Source organism: Brachyistius frenatus, unplaced genomic scaffold, assembly GCF_029030835.1.
Source record: "Brachyistius frenatus isolate BFR_SWC_R1_liver_20210118 unplaced genomic scaffold, ASM2903083v1 Contig_184, whole genome shotgun sequence".
NCBI lineage: Eukaryota > Metazoa > Chordata > Actinopteri > Embiotocidae > Brachyistius > Brachyistius frenatus.
The window spans coordinates 40,538-61,349 of record NW_027210783.1 but is presented as its reverse complement, the minus strand read 5'-3'; the positions used below and the strand labels follow the sequence as shown (position 1 = coordinate 61,349).

The following is a 20,812-nucleotide window of genomic DNA, read 5'->3' as shown; positions in this document are numbered from 1 at the left end:
GAGAGCTCCCGGGAACGAGAGCTCTCCTTCCGGTGACCTCTTAAACATAAAAGCATAGATTGAAACGGGTGTTTCATAATAACGTCTTAAATCGCGGAATTAAACCTCCATTTACTCGTCGTGCAGTGGTCATATTTAATCCAGCGTGTAATCTCAGTCGCCTTGATGTCGTAAATACGGAACATAATTTACCTTCCTCTTTTATTTTGAAGGGCAAATCATCGTACTCCTGCCGTTGAATTGACTTGAACAGTGCCACCTAGCGGCTTAATAGGAACACTGCTGCTGTACGTCAAAACAGTACAAATGGGTCATTTCATGGAATACAAATCTACATTATTTGGTTATAATGCATTTAAAAATTTATATATATTGTTTTTAAGGGAAAAAAAACTAAACAAACAGGTAACAAAGCAAGCAGCAACTATTGTTATGGTCAATTATTCGTCCATTGGATTTATTTATAGTTTTATCCATAACATTACATTTCAGATTCATCACATGTGTATATTTGTGTAAATAAGCTTTTTGGATAATCGATTAATTATTTAAGTCAAGTTTGTGGCTCATGTTTATATCTGGTTTCTTCTTTGTAGAGTTTTAATCTGCATTTGTAGATGCAAAGCCAATTGTTTTCAGAAGTGTTCCTGAGCCCATGCAGTGATTTCCAGTCTGTTTTTAATGCAGTGCTGCCTGAGGACCCGAAACTCACGGCCATCCAATTTCATTTAATGATATTATCAACCGTAAATGATCAAATCAACAAATTCTTTGTATTTTTACTTTGAACATTATTCATGCTGGTTGGTGTGTGTGTGTGTGTGTGTGTGTGTGTGTGTGTGTGTGTGTGTGTGTGTGTGTGTGTGTTTAGGGCCCTGGATGATGATGAGCTGTGGCCTCTGATGTTTAATGAAGATGTTTTTCGTTGATATTTCACAGACAAGGAATCAAAGTATTGATTTATTGCAGAAACATGTTTTTAATCCAAACATCGACAGCACAGAGGGTCCTTATAAACATAAAAACAAAATGTACACGTGCATTTAACACAACGTCACGTGATAAAAAAAACAAACCACGTCGTGGTAAAACAAACGTCGGCGTTTCTATCCGTAGCTGCCGTCCGGAGGCCTGTAGAGTTTGGGGAAGGTGAGAAGCTGCACGCCGCTGAAGGCAAACTTCCTGCTGCCCACGTTCTTCTGCACGTTCTCCGTCCTGCAGCCCTCCCTGCACACACACACACACACACACACACACACACACACACACACACACACACACACACACACACACACACACACACACTTCACAGTGTTACCTGCTGCTGAGTCGGCATCTGTCATAAACACCAGAAAAGCAAACGCTCAGCCGTTCTGCTCGTTCAAGAACAAAAGATTGGAAAACACAAAACAGACACGACGAACACCGACGATGGAAGCTGACAGTAAAAAAAACGAGGAGTGAGTTCGGTGGGTAAAACCTCGGCGTGTTCCCAGTCTGTGCGGGTCTACGGGTATTTAGCCAGCAGTAAGACCAGACTGAGGATGAGCCAGAGAACCAGCAGGTGAGAGGTCACCAGGAGGAAGGCCACCGGGTAAAGGTGCCGTCTGGGAGCCTTGGGAGCCAAACAGGGCGGGAGCCAGGAGCCCTGGAGACCTGAGGGACCCACATCTGGATCTAACCCAGAGACTGTTAACCCTGACTGGGTGAAACAGCCCAACATCTGCCCCCAGGACAGACGAGATCTGGAGGAGGAGGAGGAGGATGGAGGAGATGGAGGAGTGTTCATGGTACACGTGTGAATGAGAGGACGGAAAGAGAAAGAAAGGAAAACGGCATGAAGTAAAAAAAACAAAACAGAAGGAAAGAGAGAAAAAAGATTAAATAGAAATACTCTGCAACACAAGAAGAAATAAAATAAATGAAAGCACAAAGGAAACAAGAAGAAGAAGAAGAAGAAGAAGAAGAAGAGCGAACGGGGATGGTTGCGGGATAAAACACACACACACACACACACACACACACACACACACACACACACACACACACACACACACACACACACACACACACCTCATGCAGTCGAGTGCGGTGCTGAAGTGCTGCCGGCTGAGTGCGTGTTGCTCTCTCAGCAGCACACATTGCTCCAGCGTCACCGACATCGCCGTGCGGTCCTTGGCGCTCTTACAGCTGGTCAGCCGCACGCCGTTCACCGACCGACACACCTGCACACGACACGAAAACACGAAACGCACCCCCGGTGAGCCGCGGACCGCAAATGCACCGGAGACGCGTGTTCGGACCGGGTCGCCACGGACCGGGTCGCTACGCACCGTCGCGGCGATCCACAGAACCTCCACGTTCTTCCTCTTCCTCGCCTCCACGCTGCGATCCAGAGACGACAGCAGGGCGGGCAGCGAGCGGACGCCGGCTGAGAGACGAGAGAGAGACGAAGGTTCGGTTTCTGTGTCGGAGTCTCATCGGTGGAACGAGATCGCGGCAGAAGACGTGTGTCTCACCGCTGTCGGGCAGCCGGTCTCTCAGCGCGCTGCAATAAGCTCTGAGGCGCTCGCAGCTCTGCTGGTTCAACCTCTCCTGCAGGGAGCTGTCTCCAAACCTGAAGACATCCACAGCAGAGACACCTTCCACCGCCACTCCCCATAGAGGAAAGTGTGTGTGTGTGTGTGTGTGTGTGTGTGTGTGTGTGTGTGTGTGTGTGTGTGTGTGTGTGTGTGTGTGTGTCTGTGTACCTCTCAGCCAGACTCTGCTGCTGGTTGATTCCAATGTTGAACAGAACCGGGTCGACTCGTATCAAACCCCCATCTTTCAGTTCCCGTGGCAACGAGCCGAAAGTCTCCGGGGGCAACGGGACCAGGACGACAAAGCTGCCCCTGATTGGAGGTGAACACACACTGTGCTGAAGCTGCGTGTGTGTGTGTGTGTGTGTGTGTGTGTGTGTGTGTGTGTGTGTGTGTGTGTGTGTGTGTGTGTGTGTGTGTGTGTGTGTGTGTGTGTGTGTGTGTGTTCCCACCATGTTCCACTGAGCGTCGGCAGCAGGTCGTCCAGTTCCTCTGTCTTCGCCTCGGTGACTGCGAACGCAACTCCGCTTAGGTCGGCCACGCCCACCTCCATGTCCTCCAGCATCCCCACCTCGTCACCTGGCGCACACAAACACACCACATACACACAGACGTACACACACATACACACACGTACACACTGTCATCAAGAGCGTGCACGGCGTGAACTCACACTCACTTCCTGTTGGGAGTTGGAGAATCGAGAAGACGACCTCAGAGTTACCGTCGTCCTGTGTGTGTGTGTATCAGTGTGTGTGTGTATCAGTGTGTGTGTGTGTGTATCAGTGTGTGTGTGTGTGTGTATCAGTGTGTGTGTGTATCAGTGTGTGTGTGTGTGTGTGTGTGTGTATCAGTGTGTGTGTGTGTATCTGTGTGTATCAGTGTGTGTGTGTATCAGTGTGTGTGTGTGTGTGTGTGTGTGTGTGTGTATCAGTGTGTGTGTATCAGTGTGTGTGTGTGTACCGTAGGTGCTCAGCAGGCTTTCGAACTGGACCAGGACTCCTACAGTGTGAAGCTGCTGCAGGAACTCCGGGTCCTCCAGACCGGCGTGCAGCTTCAGCATGAAGCCGCACACGACTGCTGACAGCTGAGACACACACACACACACACACACACACACACACACACACACACACACACACACACACACACAGTGTCCTCAGTACGGTGACCCAGAGAGCTTTCAGTATAATAAATAATAATAATAAATCTGTCTCTGTCTCACCGCCTGGCTGAAGACGGCGTGTCGTCTCCGGACCATCTGAGCGGACCCCTGAGCAACGGTCGCAGCCGCTGCCCCCTGCAGGACCACGAAGGTCATGGCGGGTCGGGCCTTCGCCACCGCCTCGCGCACGCAATCCCTGAGAGTGACCACCAGGGGGAGCAGCTGCTCCTGCCAGGAGGAGGAGGAGGAGGAGGAGCAGGAGGAGGAGGAAGGAGAGGCTGGTGGAAACAAGAGAGAAGGTAAAGACTGACGTGTTCAGAAAAAAACTCAGTAAACTGGAGTTTAAATCGGAAACGAGAAGAAGCTCCGACCGCTGTCCTGAGAGTTCGTGTCCTCCTGCTGCTCCGGTGACCTGGGCTCCCGGGGACGGTCCTCTCGGCCCTGCAGGCGGTCCACCATGGCGATGATGCAGTTAAGGCTCTTGGCGACGTTGGCCCACACCCTGTCCTACACACACACACACACACACACACACACACACACACACACACACACACACACACACACACACACACACACGTATTAAACCTGGAACGGCCCGAAGCGGTCCAGAGCTCGCTCCCATCACACACTCCCACTTGCCCACTCCTCCTCGTCGTACTCCGACTGGCGCCGGCTGCAGTCCTGTCGCCCGGGCGACGGCTGTCCCTCCTGATTGGCCGGCGAGCTCTCACAGAGCAGCCCGTTGCCGTGGACGTGGCTGCTGTCGGCGGCGTCCTGGTTGTGGATCGCCAGCAGGGCGCTTCTCACCAGCTCGTCTTTGAGCGCGTGAACGAACTGCTCGGTCTGCTTGGGGGAGGGAAGGTCAGAAGAGGTCGAACAAACGTTGTGCAACACGTGTTTTAAAAAAAATCTCCCGTCCTCACCTGTTGACGCAGGTCGTCCAGGACCTGCTGCAGCCGCACCGCGTTCAGCTCCACGGAGACGGAGAGCAGCTCCTCCGCCAGCCCGAAGACCAGAGGCTGCAGCTGGGCCACGCTGGCCAGCAGCTCCCTGGCTCTGGAGCTCTCGTCCCGGGAGTACGGGACGCAGCTGAGAGGGAAGAGGAACGGCTGGATTAAACAAGTTCCCCCAACCAGACTATGAGCTGGAACTTAAAAAGGTTTCTGATCAAAGTCTGTTTATAAAAGAGTTCGTAGCTTCAGGTCTGAAAAATGAGGCCGATACGGAAGTGATTTAAACTGCAATACCAGCGAGTGCCACTAGAGGTCGGCTCCAAAAAGCCTCCGGCTCCATAGACTCCCATTCAACTTCTCTCATCAAATCCAAAGTGAATAAAATGTGTCCATCAGTTATCTCGGTGTTGTTAGCTAAAGTCACTCCTTCTTGAACGGAGAAGCTGCTCGGGCTGACGTGGAGGAAGAGGAGGAGGAGGAGGAGGAGTAGTGAAGAATGAGGAAGTCACCTGTCTCTGTGGTTGGTGTGTTTGCTGACGAGCCTCCGCAGGCCTCCGTGCTTGAAGGCCTGGTGGTGGTCGGCCGGCGCTCCGAACGTGATCACCTCGTACCAAACACCTGGAGACAGACGGGCCAACGTGACGGGATGGAAGGTAGAAGTCGAGTGAAAAGGAAACGTGGGTCGGCGGATGTACCTGCGCTGTCCGGACCGGTGACCTCCATCCTCTGCGAGTGCAGGTTGGTCGGAACAAACTGAAGGTGTCGGTCTGACTTGCAGCTGCTCGATTTAAAACAGGTCGAGGCTGTTTTCAAGAAGAAAATCACAGAAAAGACAAAAAGACGAAACATGAATTCTGCGTGGAGGAAGGAGTTCACGTGTTGTTACCTTTAGACAGAGCTAGGCTCGATATGCTCAGCTTCATGTTTATAAGGTGTGGATCAATAAGTTCAGAGTGTTCCTGAACGCAGCACGGTGCTGCACACGGAGCAACAGGAAGTAACGACCTCCATCAGGAAGTATTCAGAGTTCAACATCATCACTGAGTTCCTCACGTTAACGTGACCTCTGACCTCTGGTACCTGAACATTAGTTGTTTTGGGCCCTCACTGCTTTAAAAACAGACATGCTTCTGTTGTGGAAATCACTGCATGGGCTCAGAAACACTCGGCTGTCAGCGGGTTAGTTGAAGATTTTCCGTTCCCCAAAAATGTTCCTCAAAATCTGCTGTTTGTCTGCTCCAGTTTCAGGTTTCCATGGTGACATCACTAATGTTCAGGTACCAGAGGTCAGAGGTCACGTTAACGTTCCTGTTGCTCCGTGTGCATCACTGAGCTGCGTTTTGTTGTCCGACCCCGTGACCTTGTAACGGACCTCTACCTGAGAGTTTGTCCAGCTCGGCCAGCGTTTCCTGATAACAGCCAATCAGCTGGTTGCAGTGGTTGACGACATCATGGCGGAGGCCATCCCAGTGGGGCGAAAGGTCAACGAGCTCCTTCACATCGAGGACTCTGAGATAAAAAACAACAACAACAACAACTGTTGATGCTCCAAGCGTCCGAGGCCTGGAATCACATCCTCCCCAGTTCATCCAAATATGGTCACGTCTGGCTCCGAAAGAGCAAAATGGGTGTTTGACGTCACGGTTGTGTTCAGCTTTGGATTTGTACTCATGATGCACTTCGGTCATTACAAGTTCTACGTCATCTCTCAAAGAGATCTGCATTGGTCGAATAGATCAAAGCGCGGATCCGACGCCGCCGGAGGGAAACGGCGACGAACGCGACCCCGTCAGCCGTCCGCAGGTTATCGTGTCGTCGCTATGGCGACGGCCGGACGTTCCGAAAAACGTACCTGTTGGCGTGTTCGTGGATGAGCGCGCTCAGAAGCCGCTTCGGTAAAGAGAAGGAGAGCGGCGTCTCCGACATCTGTTCCCTGACCAGCAGCCGCCTCTGGTCCTCCGTCTGAAACCTGTACACCTTACACACCTGAGCACAGAGAGCTACACACACACACACACACACACACACACACACACACACACACACACACACACACACACACACACACACACACACACACACACACACACACACACACACACACACACACACACACACACACACACACACACACACACACACACACACACACACACACACACAAGACACACACACACACACACACACACACACACACACACACACACACAGACAGACACACAGACACACACACACACACACACAGACAGACAGACACACAGACACACACACACACACACACACAGACAGACAGACACACAGACACACACACACACACAGACAGACACACACACACACACACACACACACACAGACAGACAGACACACACACACACACACACACATATATAAATATATATACTGTAAGGAGTGAAAAGTCATATATAAGCATGGAGACATCGCTGCAAACTGAGTCTCACCAGCTCTCATCATTGGACTGTTTTCTTTGTCGTGGACGGAGGTGTGAAGACTGTCGCACAGCGCAGGACACTGGAGGAGGAGGAGGAGGAGGAGGAGGAGGAGATGAGGAGGAGACGAGGAGGAGGACGTCAGAAAGGAAGAGAAATAATCCTTAAACAGGCTCGTGATGAAACTGATTTGAAACTGGATGCTGCAAATAACTTATCACCTAACTAAAGACACTGAAATACGTCTGAGAGGAAACCACAACGAGCAAAGTGTCAAACTGACACCTCGTCATCTCTCGCCATTTTTCTTCCGCTACCTCATGTTCAGGAGGGGTTTCATCCTCGCTCTCACCCTCCACCCGGAGACGGGACACCATCACCTCCCCGACTTCATTCACTCCATCCATCGTCCTGACGAACAAACAGGGTGAGAGGAGGAGGAACAAAGATCTGTTAATTCATCCATGAATACACCGTTCACTCGCCTCTCTGTCCTCAGATTCATTATTTAAACTTTTAAAATAAGAGACGAGAAAAAAGCTTGTTGAAAGTTAGATAGTGACACACAACCCAAGAAAAGAAGCTCGCTGAGAAACAAATATGACTGAAAAAAGCTAATTGGAGGCAAAACAACGAGCAACACAAAGTGAACCAATAAGAAGATAAACAACCAGAAAAGATCAATAACAGCAACCGACTACCGAGAAGAGCAAACGAGAAACGAGACAACTTGCAAGAAACAAAGTTAACATGTCGATATATAAAAACGAAAAGACGAAGCTACGATCAAATAAGATGGTAAAACATATCATATATATGTATAATATATATAATATATGTCATATATATTATATATCATATATACCGTGAATTAAGAGGAAAAGTTAACCAGAAAAACTGATAAAAATCCTCTGTGAGCACATCTGTGCAGGTATGAACTCGTCATCAGACACACCTGGTCGAACACGTGTGTACCGAACGCCTCCTGCACACGTGTACCTGCTCACGCCTAGCTCCTCCCCTCTCCTGGCTCCTCCCCTCTCCTGGCTCCTCCCCTCTCCCACAGGCTCTCTCCAGCTTTCTTTAAAAACAAAGTCTAATCTTCTCGACTCTCCGTCTGCCTCTCGCAGGACGTTGTGATGCAGAAACAGGAAGAGATTGTCTCTTTCTACTCCCCGTGGAGGTGGGGGCCATGTGCTCCCCCCTCTCACTTCCTCCTCTGGTTGCAGGTATCCAGGCAACAGCCAATCAGGTGACCTCGGGGATCTCTTTACTGACATGCATTTCCATTGACCTAAAAAAAAAGCTTCTTTGACACGAGATAGGAAGAAAACAAGGAGTTTTAAAAGTGTGTTCACCTGAGGCTCAGCGAGATGTGAGGCTCCTTCGACTTGAGTAGATCTCTGATGGAGAAGGAGGTGAAACCCAGGAAGCTCCTCTGAAAGACAAAAACACCATCGACCTTTCATCAAACTGGAGTGTTTCAGTGTTTCAAACAGTCTTTATGACACACAGACCTGAACCATGAAGAACCACGAGGACCAGTGAATTTATAATGAATCACTTTTAATCTATATTATGATGAAAATACCAACTGGTCTATTATTTCAACTGAGAGGCTTCTTCTACAACAAAGTTTCAACACAGTGATGATTTGGATTGATTCTTGATTGAAAATAGACCAAAGACATTTTTATTGTTTTATGAAAAATATATGCTTATTTTGAATTTGATGGTTGTGACAGAGTCAACAAAAGAAATGGAAATATAAATGGAGCCCCAGATGATGTGGTGGATGTGTGAAGGGCTCTCGACCCGTTCAAAGCTTCTTCATAACGTTCTGCAATGTTCATTAATAAATGACCCATTCTGTCTGAAACACACACACACACACACACACACACACACACACACACACACACACACACACACACACACACACACACACACACACACACACACACACACACACACACACACACACACACACACACACACACACACACACACACACACACACACACACACACACACACACACACACACACACAACCATGTAGCAAAAATCCCCACAGCAATGGCATTGAAATCACTCTGTTGCTATGACGATAATCAGAAGCTCATGGAGATTACCTTGACAAGTGAAAAGCACTCAAATCACACACACACACACACACACACACACACACACACACACACACACACACACACACACACACACACACACACACACACACACGACAAGATTCACATCCCACTGAAGTGAAAGAAGTATGAAGAAAGTTGAAGACGTCTTCTTGTCTTTAATGCCACAAAATATTGTTTATTTTCTTCTTCTCTTACTAATGTCCCGTTGTTTGGTATGTGTGTGTGTGTGTGTGTGTGTGTGTGTGTGTGTGTGTGTGTGTGTGTGTGTGTGTGTGTGTGTGTGTGTGTGTGTGTGTGTGTGTGTGTGTGTGTGTGTGTGTGTTGTATCAGCCACTAAAGAAAGCACAGACTAACATGTTTGCTGATTTCTTCCACCCTCTGTAAAAGCCTGCAATGAATTTGATATCAAATGTTTGTACTATTTAGTTTGAACATTTTGGGTTTTAGTGTGCGAGTTCTTAACTGGTCGTATTTTTACTTTAACATAAAATGCACAAAAAAACAGCCATATTTTAACACTTTTACTTGTTTAACAATCATCAAGGAGTCATAAAAAAATAGTTGCTGATTGATTTTCTGTCAATTTGTTTGAATAATTAGAGCCGAGCTTTCCTAAAATCAATAAATGTTGAAAAGGTCCTGTGCGGTGGTGTGAATGTGAATATTCATAGAAACAGCAGCCCGAGCGGACGGCAGGAAACAGGATGTTGTGGCGGTGACTCCAAACACACAAACCGTTGCCTCATTTCCTCGCTCGCAGCTGAAGGTTGAAAAAACATCCGTCAAAAACACACCGAGCTGATCGGCCTCATCGAGGTCTCGGACGGAAACAAGAAGCTTTTAAGATTACGCGCTAATCCGCAGCGAACCTGGAAACGCACCGCGGCGGGGCTACGCAAGAAAACAATCTAGATTATTACAATGAAAATAAACCCATGCATTTGGGTCAATCCTCAATCGCACAATCAGCCAATCAGGCTGCAGCATCGGGGCTATGTAGCTGTCACGTCCCGAGACAGAAAGAAATATTAAAAAATGCAAACACGTTGTTTGAAAATAGATTTAAAAAATGACGTCGAAAGTTGCAGAACTTTTTCCACTGTTTCAAAAATGTGTCGTGAACGTCTGCGGCCCCCAAAACAAGCGGCGAATACCGGCAGCTTGAATGTGGACGCACCTTAAAGTGCAATTCCACCAGCGGCCAGCAGGCGCTGGCTCAGAAATGTCCCCGACTCACGTTCAAAAATGTCCCTCGAGAAATACGAAGTCGCTCATTTTTGTAAAAAAACGACTCATTCTGCTCTCTGTTGTTAAATCAAATGTGCCGATGGTACAAGATATTACGGCAGTTGATTGACAGCTGTGATTGACAGTCGACTCTTGAACTTGTTTAAAGAAGTAATTTGTTTGTTCAAGTTCAGCTCCACTGGGTTTGTGGTTGGTGTGCACTGCCCCTACCTGTCCAGCAGGGGAGCTGGTGTCTCCTGGTGGACGGAAACAGTCGGTGCACGCCATCATCGTCCTCTGCATCACCAAATAAAATGTTTTTTTTAAATCCCTTCCTGTTTCTCTTCACGTCCACCTCTCTAATATTTCCTGTTTTCAGCTGCAGTTTTAACAACCAGCTGAATTTTTTTTTTTACTTTTTGGTTTCATATATTCAAAATATTTTACTATGTAATGAGAATTATAAAGAATTATCGAGGTAAAAAAATATCCCGGGAGAGCGAGCTAGTAAATATGAGGAAACTCACTTAACATTACGTTTATTTTTTAAATTTGTTTCTCTAAAACTATGTCCGCTTCACTCTTCTGTTTTTATTGTAATTTTTTTTACCTCTGACCCCTGAGTGCTTTTTATAATCGTCTTTAAAAACTGCTGTCAAATACAGCATATCGGAAAAATATCCTCCTTAAAAAAAAGAAGAAACAAATTCAGGGAAAAATAAACAAACTGGCAAAAATGTATTTCAAGTTAAACTGTCGGATTGAAGAAAGAAAGCTACAGAAATAATGAGAACTTTTCTGTTTGGTTCTGAGGTTTGATCAGGAGCTCGGCTGCAGAAAACTGCAACACCAGACTTGGATTTTTCCCACCTGCACCTGAATGCATCACTGATATCAATATGAATATTTCAATGTTGCACAAAACAGTCACACAAAGGAGAGACGGTGGCAGCAGCTCGGTGAGGATTTCTGTTGAATGCATAATGATGCATTTAAGAAAACAGGAAAATGAATTTAAAAAGGTGAAGAAGAAAACGATCGTTCATTAAACCCGAGAAAAACACGTCTGGACAAAATAATCCATCAAACATAAAAACAACGACTGGATGTCCCGCTTCACTCGTCCCCTCGTCCCCTCGTCTCCAGCTCAAAATACAAACACACATCAGCTGAATGTCTCCCTGCTCCTGCTTTCTCCTCCTCCTCCTCCACTTTCACCACGGCCGATGGGATTAAAAACACACGCCCATCTGCATCATGGGAAATATGCAGATTAGTGAAGCGGCGGGACGGAGTTTGGCAGAAAGGAGAAAAGAGCCAAAAAACGGAACTCTCTTCTCATTAAAACCGTTAGTTTCTGTCCGCGGCTATCCTCACGTACCCCCCATCCATGTGTGTGTGTGTGTGTGTGTGTGTGTGTGTGTGTGTGTGTGTGTGTGTGTGTGTGTGTGTGTGTGTGTGTGTGTGTGTGTGTGTGTGTGTGTGTGTGTGTGTGTGAGATTAACTGAACTGACAGAGAAATCAAATGTGTGTGCTGGCATTACACTTGTACACATCCTTCTGCACTAATCCTCTTATGTGCATATTTTTTTCAGACCCACTCTCACACACACACACACACACACACACACACACACACACATGCAGAAAAACACACCTGGTAATACACACACGCACTCACTCACTGCGTTGGGTGTCGTTGACTCCTCTGCCCGGTGAACGGTAACTTTGATCCTGCTGTGATGGTACAGGCGGTAGTCGCCACGGATACACACTGATGTTTGAAACACACCGTCAGTCGAACCCTGAAACTAACAAACACACACACACACACACACACACACACACACACACACACACACACACACACACACACACACACACACACACACACACACACACACACACACACACACACACATCAAAACAAGGCGGGACTCTGACACTTGCTTTTCAGCCTGTTTTAAAAAGTGAAGTGTGTGTGTGTGTGTGTGTGTGTGTGTGTGTGTGTGTGTGTGTGTGTGTGTGTGTGTGTGTGTGTGTGTGTGTGTGTGTGTGTGTGTGTGTGTGTACCTCCACTATGTCGGCACTGCAGTGCTTCCTGACCACGTGAGTGTGTTCGTCGATCACAGCAACTTGAAGCTGGACTCTGGCTACCATGGCAACCAAACCTCGACACTCTTGACAGAAACAGCACGACGATGACAAACACGCAGCACTTAACTGGATTTCACCAACATGACAGTGTGTGTGTGTGTGTGTGTGTGTGTGTGTTAACATACCAATGGTCAGATGCAGCGGAGACACTTCAGCGGTGGTTTCGGCTCCACCTAGTGGCCACAGGGCAGCATTACATCGACGGTGAACTCCATTCAAACATAATTTACAGGTTTGTGTTTTTCTAAAAACAGCAGAATCCCAACAGGAAATAAATATCTGTTGTTCTTCAGATATCGGAGACGCACCTCCATCCTTCTCCAGGTGAGCGTCGACGAGGCCGCGCAGATGCGCGACACGCCTCCTCAGCGTCTCCATGTTGGCGTCTCTCAGGGCGACCAGCCAGGACGCACATTCAGCCGGGCCGCTGGACCGCAGGAACACCGGCGGGTCGCCGCTCTCGAAGCCTCAACGCACACATTAGTCTGCTTAAACTTCACGTTGGAAAACGGTATTCGTAAAAATGTGTGTGTGTGTGTGTGTGTGTGTGTGTGTGTGTGTGTGTGTGTGTGTGTGTGTGTGTGTGTGTGTGTGTGTGTGTGTGTGTGTTACGTACTGACGACAAGTCGCCTGCCATCATCTGGGAGACTCGTGACGTTGCATCTCTCCAACAGCAGCACCTCCTCCAGCTCCCCAGCCTGCGGTCGCATTTCACACATTTCACACATGGAAACACAAAAAAACCTAAAACTCACTTCCTGTTTCTGGTCTCCGTCACTCACCTGTTTCTTCAGGATGAACAGCAGGTTTCCTCTCAGACGACAGAATCTGTCCGCGAGACCTGAGACACCGAAGCTTCGTTAGCGTCTCTTCTCGACCCGACGGTTCTGAACCCGATGGTTCTGAACCCGACGGTTAACACGACGGTTCTCGACACGACGGTTCTCGACCCGACAGTTCTCAACCTGACGGTTCTGAACCCGACGAACCCGAAGGTTCTCGACCCGACGGTTCTGAACCCGACGAACCCGACGGTTCTGAACCCGACGGTTCTCAACCCGACGGTTCTGAATCCGACGGTTCTCAACCCGACGAACCCGAAGGTTCTCGACCCGACGGTTCTGAACCCAACGGTTCTCGACCTGACGGTTCTGAACCCGACGAACCCGACGGTTCTCAACCCGACGGTTCTCGACCCGGCTCGCATCATCTGCCAGCACAGGAAATGCTTACACACTGCCACGCATGAACACTCAAGTACACAAACACACTTGGCCGTCGACTTACGTACGATGTGGACATATGATGTCATTTGTTTTAAATATTGCTTTTTCTGTTACCCATTTTCTGTAATGCTTAACATGTTGTACAAAATGTTTTGCAGACTAAATTTTTCCAGCCGTTTTAAATTTTTGTATACTTCTTCTGAACTTCTGACGGTTCTCAACCCGATGGTTCTGAACCCGACGAACCCGACGGTTCTCGACCCGACGGTTCTGCACCCGACGGTTCTCGACCCGACGGTTCTGCTCCCACAGGACAAATTCAGCGTTTTGTAAAAAAGAGGAAAATCTGCGTGCGCTGTGAATCCAAGGATCTGGTTTATTCAGCGCTCTGCAGATTCTGAGTCAGACGGATGTTCCAGATGTTCCAGGAAGTAAAGTCAGGGTGAGTCAGATGGGGGAGAGGGGTGTTAGAGGGGGGGGGGGGGGGGGGGGTCAGAATAGAGCAGAACAGAATAGAATAGAAAATAATAGAACAGAACAGAACAGAATAGAACAGAACAGAACAGAACATAATAGAACAGAACAGAACAGAACAGAATAGAACAGAACAGAACAGAACAGAACAGAATAGAATAGAATAGAACAGAACAGAACAGAACAGAATAGAATAGAACAGAACAGAAAAGAAAAAAAAGAGCAGAAAAGAACAGAACAGAACAGAACAGAGCAGAGCAGAGCAGAACAGAACAGAACAGAACAGAACAGAACAGAACATAATAGAACAGAACAGAACAGAACAGAATAGAACAGAACAGAATAGAACAGAACAGAACAGAACAGAACAGAATAGAATAGAACAGAACAGAACAGAACAGAACAGAACAGAACAGAACAGAACAGAACAGAACAGAATAGAACAGAACAGAACAGAACAGAACAGAGCAGAGCAGAACAGAACAGAACAGAACAGAACAGAACAGAACAGAACAGAACAGAACAGAACAGAACAGAACAGAATAGAACAGAACAGAACAGAACAGAACAGAACAGAACAGAACAGAACAGAACAGAACAGAACAGAACAGAATAGAACAGAACAGAACAGAACAGAACAGAACAGAACAGAACAGAACAGAACAGAACAGAACAGAATAGAATAGAACAGAACAGAGCAGAGCAGAGCAGAACAGAACAGAACAGAACAGAACAGAACAGAACAGAATAGAACAGAACAGAACAGAACAGAGCAGAGCAGAACAGAACAGAATAGAATAGAACAGAATAGAACATAATAGAACAGAACAGAACAGAATAGAACAGAATAGAACAGAATAGAACATAATAGAACAGAACAGAACAGAATAGAATAGAATAGAATAGAATAGAATAGAATAGAATAGAACAGAACAGAATAGAACAGAATAGAATAGAACATAAAAGAACAGAATAGAACATAATAGAACAGAACAGAACAGAACAGAATAGAACAGAACAGAACAGAACAGAACAGAACAGAACAGAACAGAACAGAACAGAACAGAACAGAACAGAACAGAACAGAACAGAACAGAACAGAACAGAATAGAATAGAATAGAACAGAATAGAACAGAACAGAACAGAACAGAACAGAATAGAACAGAACAGAACAGAACAGAACAGAACAGAATAGAACAGAACAGAACAGAACAGAACAGAACAGAACAGAATAGAATAGAACAGAATAGAACAGAATAGAACAGAACAGAACAGAACAGAACAGAACAGAACAGAACAGAACAGAACAGAATAGAATAGAATAGAATAGAATAGAACAGAACAGAACAGAATAGAGCAGAAGAGAATAGAATAGAACAGAACAGAACAGAATAGAACAGAACAGAACAGAACAGAACATAATAGAACAGAACAGAACAGAACAGAACAGAACAGAACAGAACAGAACAGAACAGAACAGAACAGAACAGAACAGAATAGAATAGAATAGAATAGAACAGAACAGAACAGAGCAGAGCAGAACAGAACAGAACAGAACAGAACAGAACAGAACAGAACAGAATAGAACAGAACAGAACAGAAAAGAACAGAACAGAACAGAACAGAATAGAATAGAACAGAACAGAACAGAACAGAACAGAAGAGCAGAGCAGAACAGAACAGAACAGAACAGAACAGAACAGAACAGAACAGAACAGAACAGAACAGAACAGAATAGAACAGAACAGAACAGAACAGAACAGAACAGAACAGAACAGAACAGAACAGAACAGAACAGAATAGAACAGAACAGAACAGAACAGAACAGAATAGAACAGAACAGAACAGAACAGAACAGAACAGAACAGAATAGAACAGAACAGAACAGAATAGAATAGAATAGAACAGAACAGAGCAGAGCAGAACAGAACAGAACAGAACAGAATAGAACAGAACAGAACAGAACAGAACAGAATAGAATAGAATAGAACAGAACAGAACAGAACAGAACAGAACAGAACAGAACAGAACAGAACAGAACAGAACAGAAAAGAATAGAACAGAATAGAACAGAACAGAATAGAATAGAACAGAACAGAGCAGAGCAGAACAGAACAGAACAGAACAGAATAGAATAGAACAGAACAGAGCAGAACAGAACAGAACAGAACAGAACATAATAGAACAGAACAGAACAGAACAGAATAGAACAGAACAGAACAGAATAGAATAGAATAGAACAGAACAGAGCAGAGCAGAACAGAACAGAACAGAACAGAACAGAATAGAACAGAACAGAACAGAACAGAACAGAACAGAACAGAACAGAACAGAATAGAATAGAACAGAACAGAACAGAACAGAACAGAACAGAATAGAATAGAACAGAATAGAACAGAACAGAACAGAATAGAACAGAACAGAACAGAACAGAACAGAATAGAACAGAACAGAACAGAACAGAACAGAACAGAACAGAACAGAACAGAACAGAATAGAACAGAACAGAACAGAACAGAATAGAATAGAACAGAACAGAACAGAACAGAACAGAACAGAACAGAACAGAACAGAATAGAACAGAACAGAACAGAACAGAATAGAACAGAACAGAACAGAACAGAACAGAACAGAACAGAACAGAACAGAGCAGAGCAGAACAGAACAGAACAGAACAGAACAGAACAGAACAGAACAGAACAGAACAGAATAGAACAGAACAGAACAGAACAGAACAGAACAGAATAGAACAGAACAGAACAGAACAGAATAGAACAGAACAGAACAGAACAGAACAGAACAGAACAGAACAGAGCAGAGCAGAACAGAATAGAACAGAACAGAGCAGAACAGAACATAATAGAACAGAACAGAGCAGAACAGAACAGAACAGAATAGAACAGAACAGAGCAGAACAGAACAGAACAGAATAGAACAGAACAGAACAGAGCAGAACAGAACAGAACAGAACAGAACAGAATAGAACAGAACAGAACAGAACAGAACAGAGCAGAGCAGAACAGAATAGAACAGAATAGAATAGAACAGAATAGAACATAATAGAACAGAACAGAATAGAATAGAATAGAATAGAACAGAATAGAACATAATAGAGCAGAATAGAACAGAATGGAACAGAACAGAACAGAATAGAATAGAATAGAACAGAACAGAACAGAACAGAACAGAACAGAATAGAACAGAATAGAACATAAAAGAACAGAATAGAACAGAATAGAACAGAACAGAATAGAATAGAACAGAACAGAACAGAATAGAACAGAACAGAACAGAACAGAACAGAACAGAACAGAACAGAACAGAACATAATAGAACAGAACAGAGCAGAACAGAACAGAACAGAATAGAACAGAACAGAGCAGAACAGAATAGAATAGAACATAACAGAACAGAACAGAACAGAACAGAACAGAACAGAACAGAACAGAATAGAACAGAATAGAACAGAATAGAACATAATAGAACAGAACAGAACAGAACAGAATAGAATAGAATAGAACAGAACAGAACAGAACAGAACAGAACAGAACAGAACAGAACAGAATAGAACAGAACAGAACAGAACAGAACAGAACAGAACAGAACAGAACAGAACAGAATAGAATAGAACAGAATAGAACAGAATAGAACAGAACAGAACAGAACAGAACAGAACAGAATAGAACAGAACAGAACAGAACAGAACAGAACAGAACAGAACAGAACAGAACAGAACAGAACAGAACAGAACAGAATAGAACAGAACAGAACAGAACAGAGCAGAGCAGAACAGAACAGAACAGAACAGAACAGAACAGAACAGAACAGAACAGAACAGAACAGAACAGAATAGAACAGAACAGAGCAGAACAGAACAGAACATAATAGAACAGAACAAAACAGAATAGAACAGAACAGAGCAGAGCAGAACAGAACAGAACAGAACAGAACAGAATAGAACAGAACAGAACAGAACAGAACAGAGCAGAGCAGAGCAGAACAGAATAGAACAGAATAGAATAGAACAGAATAGAACATAATAGAACAGAACAGAACAGAACAGAATAGAATAGAACAGAATAGAACAGAATAGAACAGAATAGAACAGAATAGAACAGAACAGAACAGAACAGAATAGAACAGAATAGAACAGAACAGAACAGAACAGAACAGAACAGAATAGAACAGAACAGAACAGAACAGAACAGAACAGAACAGAACAGAACAGAACAGAACAGAACAGAACAGAACAGAACAGAGCAGAGCAGAACAGAACAGAATAGAACAGAATAGAATAGAACAGAATAGAACAGAATAGAACAGAACAGAACAGAACAGAACAGAACAGAACAGAACAGAACAGAACAGAACAGAACAGAACAGAATAGAATAGAACAGAACAGAATAGAGCAGAACAGAATAGAATAGAACATAATAGAACAGAACAGAACAGAACAGAACAGAACAGAACAGAACAGAACAGAACAGAATAGAACAGAACAGAACAGAACAGAACAGAACAGAACAGAACAGAACAGAACAGAACAGAACAGAACAGAATAGAACAGAACAGAACAGAACAGAACAGAACAGAACAGAACAGAACAGAACAGAACAGAACAGAACAGAACAGAACAGAACAGAACAGAACAGAACAGAATAGAACAGAACAGAGCAGAGCAGAGCAGAACAGAACAGAACAGAACAGAACAGAACATAATAGAACAGAACAGAACAGAACAGAACAGAGCAGAGCAGAGCAGAACAGAATAGAACAGAATAGAATAGAACAGAATAGAACAGAATAGAACAGAACAGAACAGAACAGAATAGAACAGAACAGAATAGAACAGAATAGAACAGAATAGAACAGAACAGAATAGAACAGAACAGAACAGAACAGAACAGAATAGAATAGAATAGAACAGAACAGAATAGAACAGAACAGAGCAGAGCAGAGCAGAGCAGAACAGAACAGAACAGAACAGAACATAATAGAACAGAACAGAACAGAACAGAGCAGAGCAGAGCAGAACAGAATAGAACAGAATAGAATAGAACAGAATAGAACATAATAGAACAGAACAGAACAGAATAGAATAGAATAGAATAGAACAGAATAGAACATAATAGAACAGAATAGAACAGAATAGAACAGAATAGAACAGAACAGAACAGAACAGAATAGAATAGAATAGAACAGAACAGAACAGAACAGAACATAAAAGAACAGAATAGAACATAATAGAACAGAACAGAACAGAATAGAATAGAATAGAATAGAACAGAATAGAACATAATAGAACATAACAGAACAGAACAGAACAGAACAGAACATAATAGAACAGAACAGAGCAGAGCAGAGCAGAACAGAATAGAATAGAATAGAACAGAATAGAACATAATAGAACATAATAGAACAGAACAGAACAGAATAGAACAGAATAGAATAGAATAGAATAGAACAGAATAGAACAGAACAGAACAGAACAGAACAGAACAGAACATAACAGAACATAATAGAATAGAACAGAACAGAACAGAACATAATAGAATAGAACAGAACAGAACAGAACATAATAGAACATAATAGAACAGAACAGAATAGAATAGAACAGAATAGAACAGAATAGAACAGAATAGAATAGAACAGAATAGAACAGAACAGAACAGAACAGAACATAATAGAACATAATAGAATAGAACAGAACAGAACAGAACATAATAGAACATAATAGAATAGAACATAACAGAACAGAACAGAATATCTGACCTCTGCCCGGCCGTCCGACCTGCAGCGTTCCTTCTTTCTGGACGTTTCCAGATGTTCCTTCTCTGGACAGAAACCTCAGCTGGCTGCCGTTTGTCCTCATCTTCGTACTCCTCATCTTCGTCCTCCTCAGAACACATCAGCTGATGTCTGCGGACCCCATAATCTTCATCATCATCATCATCATCAATAAGGGTCTGATGTTCTTTGACCTCTAAATCAATGTGTAGAAATGGTTTTGCTTGTTTAAAATCAAATAAACAAAGTTAAACTAGAGCAATAAACGTTTTACATCCTGAGCATTTAGTCAGCAACAGCTGGATCCGTTCAAAGCTCAATAAATATTTAGGTTCAATTGTAGAGGAAATTAAAAACATTAGTAAAAGACCATGTTAAAAAGAAACGCTCGTTTGTTGACATGATGGAAAACCGCCAAGAAAATCAATGTTAGAGTGCTTCACATGATCAGTGACCGTAGTGTGAAGTCTGAAGCTTCATCCGGATCTCTTACCGGCAGAAAAAGCAGGTTTCCACCTTTTAACCTTCTGGTTGTTCCGAAAGGAAACCACACTGGAAAAACCTTTGGACCAGCTCTGAAGTATCGCGAGAACTCCCGCTTCCCCGGAACACTTAACGTAGAACCATCAGATCTCGCGAGAAAG

At 44.6% G+C, this 20,812-nt stretch overlaps 1 protein-coding gene across 5 annotated transcripts; it reads right to left on the bottom strand.

The window, feature by feature from the left end:
- Positions 1–930: 930 nt before the first annotated feature.
- On the bottom strand, positions 931–20,731 carry LOC138632415 (type II inositol 3,4-bisphosphate 4-phosphatase-like). Of its 5 annotated transcripts, XM_069717961.1 has the most exons (26): positions 20,662–20,731; positions 20,154–20,364; positions 13,462–13,520; positions 13,296–13,377; positions 12,988–13,146; positions 12,805–12,852; positions 12,596–12,702; positions 12,208–12,333; positions 8,506–8,585; positions 7,465–7,558; positions 7,160–7,229; positions 6,553–6,700; positions 6,079–6,209; positions 5,396–5,503; positions 5,210–5,318; positions 4,671–4,836; positions 4,387–4,590; positions 4,116–4,251; positions 3,805–4,022; positions 3,543–3,666; positions 3,032–3,158; positions 2,751–2,891; positions 2,520–2,617; positions 2,334–2,431; positions 2,073–2,225; positions 931–1,229 (listed from the first exon to the last, which is right to left on the bottom strand). In XM_069717961.1, exons 2-26 carry the CDS (start codon positions 20,266–20,268, stop codon positions 1,107–1,109), a joined length of 3,024 nt encoding a protein of 1,007 aa, XP_069574062.1. In that variant the 5' UTR covers positions 20,269–20,364; positions 20,662–20,731; the 3' UTR covers positions 931–1,106. The 5 variants fall into 5 exon arrangements, with proteins under 5 accessions (XP_069574062.1, XP_069574066.1, XP_069574064.1 ...); XM_069717965.1 differs by lacking the exons at positions 13,462–13,520; positions 20,662–20,731 and having other exon boundaries at positions 932–1,229; positions 20,154–20,222; XM_069717963.1 differs by lacking the exons at positions 12,208–12,333; positions 12,596–12,702; positions 12,805–12,852; ... (3 more) ...; positions 20,154–20,364; positions 20,662–20,731 and adding exons at positions 10,754–10,819; positions 11,687–11,702 and having other exon boundaries at positions 933–1,229.
- Between the last annotated feature and the right edge of the window lie 81 nt (positions 20,732–20,812).

Bases quoted from the DNA above. Each gene is read 5' to 3' on its own strand.
- LOC138632415 (XM_069717961.1), bottom strand. From the start codon at position 20,268: ATGAGGAGTACGAAGATGAGGACAAACGGCAGCCAGCTGAGGTTTCTG. The intron at 13,147-13,295 runs GTACGTAACACA...GTGTGCGTTGAG, and splicing joins TGGCAGGCGACTTGTCGTCA to GCTTCGAGAGCGGCGACCCG. The intron at 12,853-12,987 runs GTGCGTCTCCGA...TGTGGCCACTAG, and splicing joins TCACCTGGAGAAGGATGGAG to GTGGAGCCGAAACCACCGCT.